This window comes from Alligator sinensis, unplaced genomic scaffold (assembly GCF_000455745.1).
Source record: "Alligator sinensis unplaced genomic scaffold, ASM45574v1 scaffold1274_1, whole genome shotgun sequence".
NCBI classification, from domain to species: Eukaryota; Metazoa; Chordata; order Crocodylia; family Alligatoridae; genus Alligator; species Alligator sinensis.
In genome coordinates this window covers 30,121-41,451 of record NW_005842570.1, presented here as the reverse complement: position 1 = coordinate 41,451, position 11,331 = coordinate 30,121, and the positions used below count along the sequence as shown (strand labels likewise).

The 11,331-nt window shown below is 43.1% G+C and overlaps 1 protein-coding gene across 1 annotated transcript in view; it reads left to right on the top strand.

Annotated features, from left to right (window-relative positions):
- LOC102377998 (calcium uptake protein 1, mitochondrial-like) overlaps positions 1 to 11,331 on the top strand; it is a 134,935-nt gene that overhangs the window by 93,514 nt on the left and 30,090 nt on the right. Inside the window, exon 5 of the mRNA XM_025214162.1 lies at positions 1,011 to 1,054. Coding sequence (XP_025069947.1) covers positions 1,011 to 1,054 — 44 coding nt within the window. The remainder of the gene's footprint in view (positions 1 to 1,010; positions 1,055 to 11,331) is intronic.

Below are 11,331 nucleotides of genomic sequence, written 5' to 3'. Positions count from 1 at the left end.
CCCCCCCCCCTTTCCTCCTTTCTGCCAATTAAGTTAACTGGAAGGTTTGATTTTTGTTATATACACTGGCTAAAAAGTGATTTTTTTTGGTAAAAGCTATTTTTTACCCAAATTCGGTTAAAAAAATCTGTGTGAATTATTGGAAAATCTCTGTAGCCCCAACCATTGAAGAGTTCCATTTTCCTCTTTACAGAATGGATTATGATTTTTTATTATTATTATTAGACAGATCATTTATAGGTCTGCCTTGTTAATACACCCAGTGTGATAAATTATAATTCAGTAGTATATGCAGAATTTGGACTGTAGATATTGAATGAACTGTCTTTTTCTCAGCACCATCAATATTCTTTGTCTTTAAAAAAAAAATCGTCTTAATGTTTTGTGACAGTATGATGCCTAGATAAAAACCTGCTAGTTATAACACTTTCTTACTCTTGAATGCAGCCACCCGTGTTTCTCCTTTTCCAGTCTAAGACTGTTCATATGCTATTTTATAACCCTTAAGAGCAAAATTCATTTCTGGTTGAGGTCTGCCACAGTAATTTGTTGGAAGGACACTTCAGGTTTCATTTTAAAGACTCTAGAGCCCTTTAATCCATTCAGAAAGGATACTTTATAAACTAAAAACAGTGTCATTACAACCTGTTGAAGTATTATCATCTTGCATTTACATAGGACTGTGTGGATTAGGATTGATAATGGGTTAGAAATCCTTTTACTTCAAGGTCAGTAGTTGAAATGTTGCTGGAGCACAATGAGGGTGGTTATGCTGCAGCTGTTCCTGCCAGATATTTTTATTGGTAAGAGAGTATTTACTTCTACAGTGCTATGAACTGAGCCCTAATTAGTTAAAGAAAAAAATGTGGAGAACGCATTCTTTGTGCTTTTTTGTTATCCTTCAGATAATCTGAAGTACATCTGACAAAAATTAAAAGCCATGAAACTGACTTCTGTATTCAAGGACTGTTTCAAAACTTTATTTTTTGTTGTTTTTCCCTGTCTTACAGATCTCGGCCTTGATCAATTTATTCTGAAGCGTTATGATGGAAAGGTGAGCTAACTTTGACTTTGTTAGTGTTTGTTTGTTTGTTTTTTCTTCCCTAGAGTATCTCTTAATTCTTAACTTTTCAGTGAATCTGTGTCGAGGTATAAGTAAAATAGTGTTTAGTTTGTGTTGAAGCATTGCAGTGGTTTGTTACATAGCTGAACAGAAAAAAGTGAACAAAGGGTTGATTTAATGCTTCCAAAACGAAAACATGGTATAACTTCCATTTAACTGCAGCTTTTAACAGCTTTTTAGCAGGAACCAGGTGTTTTGCTATTACTTGCTAGCAAACTGACTAACCCTATTACAGTGAACACCCTCTTTTCTCCCAGTCCCATAGTGGTTTGTTATAATGATGGTGTGTTATACTAATTTCTTTGCCTGCTGGTGGGAGAGGGAATTTTGTATGTGCAGTAATCCTAAAATCAAACTTAATAGCAGCATCTGCTTGGCTGTATAAGATTATTGAGCATTACAAAGTATCAACTACTGGTATGCATATAGATATAGTTTTAGCAATCAAGCAAGCAATTCAATTATATATGTAGATTACCAGTCCTATGAATCCACTTCTCTGTCAGCTGGCCAGGTGTCACAGAGCAGGCTGGTTCCTTGAAAGGAGTTTTGATCTTTTCAATCTTCAGACGCAATCAGGATCAGGGAAGAATTTTTTTTTTCAAGGTGGTGATATTTATAGTCCTTTAGTCACATAGCCACCAGTTAGACAAGTTTCTGTTTTTCATAAACAAGTTTCTGATTTTTATACACATTGTATTATGTCGTCTTCTCCAGATCCTCTACTCATTGGTACCAGGAGCCTTCTACTTCCAATATGGGTGGAATGTGTTCTAATAAGCTGTTTTCTCAGACTTTTCACAGAAAAACAAATTGCATAATTGTATATCCTGTGTGCAGGTGTTAACTCTGTAAATACACTCTTGTCAAGGCTAGGCCTTGCGGGCCTAACAGACCATTTCAGTCTTGTCCAGTGTCAAGAGACTGAACTGTCTCCACAACAGTGTGCTGACTATGCTGTAATAATTTGGTTTTCCTTTATAGACAACACCAAATACTATATTATAGTTCTGAAACCAGGTTAATACTACTGAAATTAATAGAGTTATAGCAGGGATGCATTTGGTCCCAGAAGTAAAACACAAGTTGGTACCATGCTTAAGATGCTGCTTGATTCCTCTGTACAGGCTGAGCCAAGCTGCATTATCTAAGACACACCTAATTTTGTTGACTTGTGTATATGGACAGCTGTTATGTAAAGTAATGTAATATTCCTTTATACCAGTCATTCTTCACCAGGGTGTCATGAGAGCCCTTTAAGGGTGCCATGGTGTCTGGCCCCAGTGTGAGGAGGCAGGTATTTCAGGATGCCCCCTGTCTGGCACCCTGTGCTGCCCCAGCTACCCCAGTGGTGCCTGTGGCTGCTTTTCTGGGGACTCCTGCTGCCCTCCCCTGCCTGTCAGCCCCTGGTTCCTCCTCCCATGCCCCGCAACCTCCACCCCTACACTCTGATCAGCTTGCTCCATTACGGACAGGCAGGAGGACGTGGGGCTGGAGCTGTGGTTTTCAGTGCAGATTGTACTCCTATGGTCCCAGGGCCATGGGAAGAGGCTGTGGGCTCAGCTGGTTCTGGTCAGTAGCATGAGACAATACCAGAGGATCAGCCTCAGTGCTGAGGACTGCCTTGGCTTCTCAGGTACAGACTTGAGGGCAGATGGTGCAGAGATCTAGGAACAGCAGGGTGAGTTTTTTACTGTCACTGCCCTCGCCTGACATCAGACGGTTTTGCAGTTCTCAACTTTTTTAGCCTCAAAGTTTCCCTCCACAACTCTTTCGAATTTAAATGTAACTCAGTAATTCTCAACTGGGGTGCCACTAAGTTCAGAAAAGTTATGGAGGGGTGCTTTTTGGCCAGAAAGTTTGAGAATTGCTGCTGTATACCATTCTGAATACTCTTCAGTACCTTCATTGGTAGCAAAATTGTCATCTTGCCTACAGCAAAATTCCTTGAAATCCAAGCTTTCCTGTCCCCACCCAAATAAAGTAATTATTTTGACCTGTGATTGCTGAATGATACCTGGTATTTAATATGCAAATGTGGCCAGTTGTAGCTAGAAAGTCCTGACATTTGACTCCATGTTAATAAAACCCCAATCTGAGACTAAATGCATCCTAATTTACTTTTTGGTTTTGTATTTAATGGAATGCATTTTTGTTCATTTCCTGTGAGGAGGTGGCTGGACATAAAGCTAAATGATTACTCAAATATAGGGGTGTTTGTTGTGGATGAGTGCCTGTGTTCCCCCAAGGAGTAAAGTGTTGTTTAACTGAAAACAGAATATTAAAGTCGTTTTTGTCACCAAGTCACTTGGTGCATCTCATTTGGAACTATGAAACAGGTAAAATGATTGTTTTCTCCTTCCTTTTCTTTAAATCATAAAAAGTAGACTCTCTCCTCCATGCAATTCCTCCATTCTTTCTCCCTCTGCTAACTGTCAGTCCATATGATTTTAACACACTTTCATGGTATGTTTGCGAGACCATCAAATAGAACTTCATTCTTCAGGGTCTGTGTAAACAAAATTTCTTAGGAAAGAAATGCTGAGTCCCACACAATTTTGCTGATAGTTCCTCTGTTCCCGAGTACTGTACATGTCAAGTTCCATCATGTGGTATAAAAATATCAAAGCTTAATGGTTTGTTTACTGAAGTCAGATTTTTGTTCTACTGTTGCCTCCTTTCTGGGTAGAATTGTAATGCACTATAATACTTACGTACGTGATTGCAGCAGTATCAGAGACGCTTGCCCTTATATACTCCCATCTTGCCAAAGTAGCATGAAGGTGAATCAACCAGTAGATGCAGGCTGAAAGACTTATTTTTTATGGCCCTTGTTTGTTTGCTGCACTGTCAATCCTCCAATCTGACCTTCTGTTCAAACTGCAGTTGTTTTTATTTTGTATACTGTATTATAGGGGTGTTCAACTCATTAGGCCTCACAGATTGGATGAGGGGTGCAGGCCCAGTTTGCAGGCTGAACTGGACCTGCAGACTAGCCCGGTGTGCCATATCTGGCATGTGAGGATTGTTTGGCCTGGGTGTTGTATGCAGCATTCACCCTGGATTAGTGCTGGCTTCAGCCCCCTGCACTGCATACAGCATACAGGTCCCGTCCAGTCCAAGATTCACAGGAAGTACTGTTGGTCAGATGCTAAGGCCCTGTGGGTTGAATCTTGACACCCCTGCTGTGTTGTGTCTGTAGAGATGCTGTGCCCAGATAACATGCAAAATATACTGCATGAGACATCAGAGTTTTAAAATCAAGAGTATAATCAGTGTTATGCAAGGCAGGCTACAAGCAGAGGCTATTGTGCTCCATAGGCACTAGGGTCTGTTATGAAAGGAAGTAATGGCTCATGTGCATTTGACTCTTCTGTTTAAGGAATGCTGATGACAGAATTAAGTTAGCTTTGATTATGAAGATGGCAGTGATGACATGGCAAGGGGCTGAAATTAAAGCAAGATCTGGGGTCTTATTCAGTAATGCAGAGGTATAAATAATTTAATCACTAATAGATCAAGTTATCTAGTACCTTTTTTCCCCCTCACTTTATATTCTGCTCCTGGTTTCAGTTAAAGAATGAGCTTGTCTTAAACTCATTCAGATGCCCATTAAGTACCATAAAACTGAATCTTCTCATCCAAGTTTGAGTTACGTAGGTAATTAATCTAATGTGTTTTCTTGTTTGCTTTTTATCTTTTATGTTCTCATTCTTCATATTGGTTTCCCAAATGCATGCAAACACTCTAACTGAAGACAACCTCCTCCTTAGCTGCAGTTCTAACTTTGTGAAGCTATAATTGTGTGTGCTTTTTTGTACATTGGCAGAGATAGTGAATTTTAGTAAAAAGCTTGAGAGGTCTATTGTTCCCATGAATATACTGCATGATGTCCATTAGTGTTGATGGAAATTATGGTATAAGCATGTACTGAAGACAGAACAGACTTTCCCATTGGAAATTTCTTCTCCTTTTGTAAGATGAAAGGTTAAAAAAAATAAAATAAAGGATTCTGGTGGAAGTCAACAATGGTACTGAAAAGCATTGGTAATCTGAACTAGACATTGGCTAAAGAATAGAAAACAGAAATATTTTTAGTTGTAAACCGGGATTTATTTCTATGGCTCTATGTAACTAATAATTTAGAGAAAACTTCAGTAAAGAGAATAGAACCAGCTGTGTAGTCAGACGTGTTTTAATTACATACTGTAGAACAAAGTTTACAGATTTCTGTGAATTTTGTGCATGTATGTTGAAGACAAAATGTCACTAAATAGTAAATCAAATACATTAATTGTTTTTTTCCAGACAGTCTTAAAAAATTAGAAGGCAGCCAACAAATAGATTAGTCATGACCAGCACAAGTCATTTCCAAAGGTCTTTAAGCAGTTTATTGCAAATCTGTGAGACTTCCTAAATATTTGTCCATGTGAAAAAAGTTATGGTGAAAGAACGGTATTCTTCTTTCCAGCTAGTAATAAGCACACTTCCTCCTATTAAGGGGAGCACTGTACATGTAACTTCAATCCCTATACATGTCTCTATGAAGTAGCTGGAGATCAGCAGCCAGAGATGTTCATCCTAGATGTCAGATGTCCTCCATGGAGGAAGATGTTTTTACCTGCTACAGGCCTAAGTAGCAAGGTATAAGTAAGCATGGAGCTAGGTGACTTAATTTAAGAGCACCTACTTTCCAGAAGGGAGGCATCTATCTCTAATGTCTGTATACTGAATCAAATGTGTTTTGGGTGAACTTTTTTCATCAGCAGTACAGGCCTCTCTAGTGCCCAAATGAGACAATTTGTTGTGAGAACATTGATGAAGTGTTAGTAAAAAGGACAAAATCAATGCAAAAATTTGCAAGTGTTCATGAAAAACATTGCACACATTGATAAAAACCTTTATAGAAACCTTCAATTTCCTTTCTCTAATACCCGCTGGAAAATGTTAGCAGAAATTAAATACTACTTAATTTTAATTTACTATATTCTGTTCCCTCTCTGTGTTCATTAGCATGCCTGTATTAGGAGTCCATTATGAACAGTGCAGTGTTTCCTTTTGAAGACTGGGTGTGCTGGCCTTGGGTCTGTGGTGTTCTTTGCCCTAGGAATATCAGATCTGTGCTGGAAAATATATGGAATGCTTTAAAATCCAGTTAAACCAAATGAAGTGAAGCTACTCCACCTTGATCTCAGATGAAGTTTTCAAATTGCTATGCTATACTGGTGTTGATTTCAGTGGATGCAGTGCTGCGTAGTAGGCCTGTGTGAAGTGGCAAGTATATAATACTTGCCACTTCAAGTATTATATACTTCAATTGGCTGAAGTATATAATACTTCAGCCAATTGGCTGAATACTTCGGATTCAGCCAATTTGGTGATTCATATCACTGTCCCAATTTTGATTCGACCAAATTGGATCCGAAGATTTGGCACCACTTCAGAGATTCGGCCATAGACTAAACAGGCAGCAGTCCTCACCACAGGCACAGCTGGCTGTTTCCAGTTTGTAAGTGTTGTGGTGGGCGGAGCGGGGGAGGAAAGGCAGGTGTGTAGGAGCAGATCAGCCCCCCAGCAGGGGAGGGATTGGGGCTGGGCCTGGGACAAGCTGCCTGGCTGGGTCTAGGGGGGTGCAGGCAGAGCTGTCCCTAAGAGTGTGCGGGCCTGGGGAGGGGGTGGAGCCACTGGGTGGCAAGCAGCTGGAGGAGTGGCCAGAGCCGGCAGGGGGGATAAGTAGCCAGAGCCGGCGGGTGGGGGGGTGGAAAGCAGTCGCCTCAATTCACACTCCTGCCCCGCCCCCCAGGACGGCCCTGGGCACAGGACTCGGGGAGGGGGGCTCCCGCTGCCACGCATCGCTGGTCCAGGAGGGCATGAGAGTGGGTATGTGCCCTGGGATCTGCATGGGGTGGGCTGGGCTGGGCTGCGCTCTGGACAGGCAGCGGAAGGCTCTAGGAGTGAGGTCTATGCCATCCCGCTGCTCACCACCCCCCCGCCGCCACACACACACACACAAACACACACACACACACACTCTCTGTCTCTGTCTCTCTCTCTTTGTTGCCGGCTCTGGCTGCTCTTCTGATCGCTTGCCATCCTGCTCTACCAGCTCTGGCCACTTGCCGCAACCACCACCCCCCACTCCCAGGCCGCGCACACCCCTATGGATGGCTCTGACCACGCCCCTCTGCCCTGGCTGGGCAGTTTGTCCTACCCCCAGTCCCTCCCTTGCTGTGGGGGCATTGTCCTGCCCCATCCCCATGTCCCTTCCCTCCCCGTTCTGCCCACCAAAACAGACTTACTAGCTGGAGGCATCTGTGTCCAGCATCCTCAAGGACTGCTGCCTGCTTAGTCTATGGCCGCATCTCCTAATCGGGCTGAATCTTTTCCAAATCAATTCAGAGGCTTCCGATTAGCACAGTTCTACCATGATGAGGCAGTTCTGAGAAGTGATTTTGAGGTTTATGTTAACCTGGGAGTCAGCTTTAGAGAAGTGTACCTGATCCAATATGGTTAGGAGCAGGAAGGGACAGTGTCAGTTGATGTTCTTTCCAAAGGTATTGAGACAATTATATTTGAATACGTATCTTCATTTACGTTTGGGCATTTTTAAAGAAACAATTGGACTTCATGGGCTGTAGATTTTTTTTCTCAGATCAGATGTTTATACTGATAGGAATACAATGTAATATTTTTGAGAAATTTTTAGCTTATTTGGAGGAAAAAATTAGATGGTATTGGTTTAACATAGAATATACATGAATAGTTCTTTTTCTGTCTCCTATGCGGAAAATTATTCTGTATGGCTGAGTGCAAGTAAAAGCTTTTGAGCTATCAATTATAGCTTGCCCTTATATTATCACTGGCCTAAGCAAGCACCAAGTAATTACAAAAGATTCACAACCCTGTAATTTAACTAGTGAATTAAATAACTCCCACCCCAGTTCATATTATGTTCCTCCTGCTCTGGATATAATAGTATGTTGCTCTCTCCTACCCAGTAATATCCATGTAATGTGAAAAGTTGCTGTTTGTATCAAACGTTATAATTACTGGAGTTATTAATAAAACATCCTTTTCAACTGTTGAGATGTTTTATTGGGTATCACAGAACAATAACAAAGTTAACTGGATGTAACAAAAATACGAAAAAGTTTCTGCCTTCTAGAACAGGGATTAGGCAAAATATGGGCCACTAACTGATTGAATCTGGCCCTTAGGTGGACGCCCGCCCGCCAGTTGATTGGATCTGGCTTGTGGCTGCCCCTATACTGCCCAGGGGTGGTCTGCTGCACAAGCTCCCTGCCCCCTCACACTTCCACTCATCCCCCCACACAATACAATACAAGAGTAAGATTTTATTTTGAGCTATTATGCAATTACTTCTATATACACTACTAAAAATAAATAAATCCAGGCATAAATTATTTTTTGAAAGAAAATTAAAATATGTTAGTAGATTCTTTATTTTTTTAAGTATGTGATTGTTTTTTATCTATAACTTGTTAAAATGATAAGGGTGGTCAGGCATTGGAACTAGGCTGTCTGGAGTTGGGCAGTCTCCATCCTTGGAAACTTTCAAAAGCTGGTAAGACAGACACTTGGCTGGGATGATTTAGTCAGGGCTGATCCTGCCTTGAACAGGGGGCTGGACTAGATGACCTTATGAGGTCCCTTCCAGCCCTACTTGCATATGATTCCTATGATCACTGCAGCAATCTCTTCAGTAAACTAAATCATAAAAAGGAAGCTTATAAGAAGTGGAAACTTGGACAAACAATTAGGGAGCGTTGCTTGGGCATGCAGGGATGAAGTCAGGAAGGCGAAAATGTGATTAGGGGGTGCAGCTAGCAAGGAATGTGAAGGGTAACAAGAAGGGTTTCTACAAGTATATCAGTAGTAAGAGGAGGATCAGGGAAAGTGTGGGTCCTTTACCAAGTTGGGGAGGCAACCTGGTGACAGGATGAAGTACTCATTGCCTTTTTCACTTCAGTCTTCACAGTCAAGGTCAGCTTCCAGACTACTGCACTGAGCAGCACAGTTTGGGGAGGAGGTGAGCAGCCCTTAGTGGTGAAAGAACAGGTTAGGGACTATTTAGAAAAGCTGGACATGTACAAGTCTATGGGGCTGGATGGGATGCATCTGAGGGTGCTGAGGAAATTAGAGTGTTAGTAAAGGGTGTTAGAGGGAGTTAGCCAATGTAATTGCAGAGCCATTGGCCATTATCTTTGAAAACTCATGGTGATTAGGAGAGGTCCTGGATGATTGGGAAAGGGAAAACATAGTGCCCATATTTAAGAAAGGGAAAAAGGGGGTTCTAGGAAACTATAGAGAAGTCAGCATCACCTCTGTCCCTGGAAAAATCATGGAGCAGATCCTCAGGGAATCCATTTTTAAGCACTTGGAGGAGAAGGTGATTAGGAAGAGTCAGCATGGATTCACCATGGGCAAGTCATGTCTGACCAACCTAATTGCCCTCTATGATGAGAGAGCAGTGGATATGATATGCCTTGACTTTAGCAAGGCTTTTGATGCAGTCTCCCACAATATTCTTGCAAGCAAGCTAAGGAAGGACAGGTTGGATGAGTGGACTCTTCGGTGGATAGAAAACTGGCTGGATCATCAGGCTCAGAGGGCACTAATCAATGGCTGGATATCTAGTTGGCAGCCAGTATCAAGTGGAGTGCACCAGCGGTCAGTCCTGGGGATAGTTTTTTTCAACGTCTTCTTCAATGACCTGGAAGATGGCATAGAGTGCACTCAGCAAGTTTACAGATGACACCAAGCTGGGGAGAGTAGTAGATATTCTGGAGGGTAGGGCTAGGATTCAGAGTGACCTAGACAAATTGGAGGATTGGATAAAAAGAAATCTCATGAGATTGAACAAGGACAAATGCAAAGTTCTGCACTTAGGGCAGAACAACAATCCCATGCACTAGTAAAGGCTGGAGACTGACTGGCTGGGCAGCAGCTCTGTAGAAAAGGACCTGGGGGTTACAGTGGACAATAACCTGAATATGAGCCAACAGTGTGTCCTTGTTGCAAAGAAGGCTAACGGCATACTGGGCTGCATTGATGGGTGTGTTGCCAGCAGGTCAAGGGAAGTGATTATTCACCTCTATTCAGCACTGGGGAGGCCACATCTGGAGTTTGGGTGTTATGGTTGAGCACCCCCCCCCCCCCCCCCAGAAAGGATGTGGACAAATTGGGGAGAGTCCAGCTGAAGGCAACAAAAATGGTGAGGGGGGTGGGGGACATGACTTCTGAGGAGAGGCTGAGGGAACTGAGCTTATTTAGTCTAGAGAAGAGAAGACCGAGAGGGGATTAAATAGCAGCCTCCAAATCTGAAGCGGGGTTTGAAAGAGGAGCTGGACTGTTCTCAGTGATGGCAGATGACAGAACAAGGAGCAACGGTCTCAAGTTGCAGCAAGGGAAGTTTAGGTTAGATATTAGGAAGAATGTTCCCACTAGGAGGGTAGTAAAACATTGGAATGGGTTACCCAGAGAGGTTGTGGAATCTCCATTTTTGGAGGTTTTTAAGACCCAGTTAGACAAAGCTTTGGCTGGGATGATCTAGTTTGGGCTGTTCCTGCTTTGAGCAGTGGTTGGACTAGATCAGTGTTTCCCGACTTTTTTGACCCACAGCACACTTTCTTAAATAAAAAAGCACCGTGGCACACTGGATGCAGGGAGGGGGCAGAGGGTGGCACGGGGCCAGCCAGACCCCAACGGGGGTAGGGCTGGTGCACACCCAGCCAGACACCGAAGGGAAGAGGTGGTATATGTCCAGCCAGACAGCATTTTGGGCTGGAGCCATGCCCCCTAACTGGCTGGAGCAACGCTCCCTGTCTGTCTGTGTCCACAGCAGCAGCAGCAGGTGGGGGGTCTGGCTTCAGCCAGGAGTGGGGCATGGCTCCAGCACAAAATGCCATGGCACACCTGGATATACCTCATGGCACACCAGTGTGCCACAGCATATCAGTTGGGAAACGCTGGACTAGATTATGCGGGCCGGGAGCGACCCGAGCCCTTTTTCGCGCTGTACGCGGGCTGTGGCCAGCAGCCCGGGCACGCGGGGGCGGAGAGGGAAGGCCGTCGAGCTGGAATTAGGCACGGACGCGTAGCGGTAGTTTTAAAAGATTGTTTACTTACACCGAGATGGCAGTGGTGTAGGCTGGAAAGCTTGATTGAGTTGCAGTTACAGACAGACA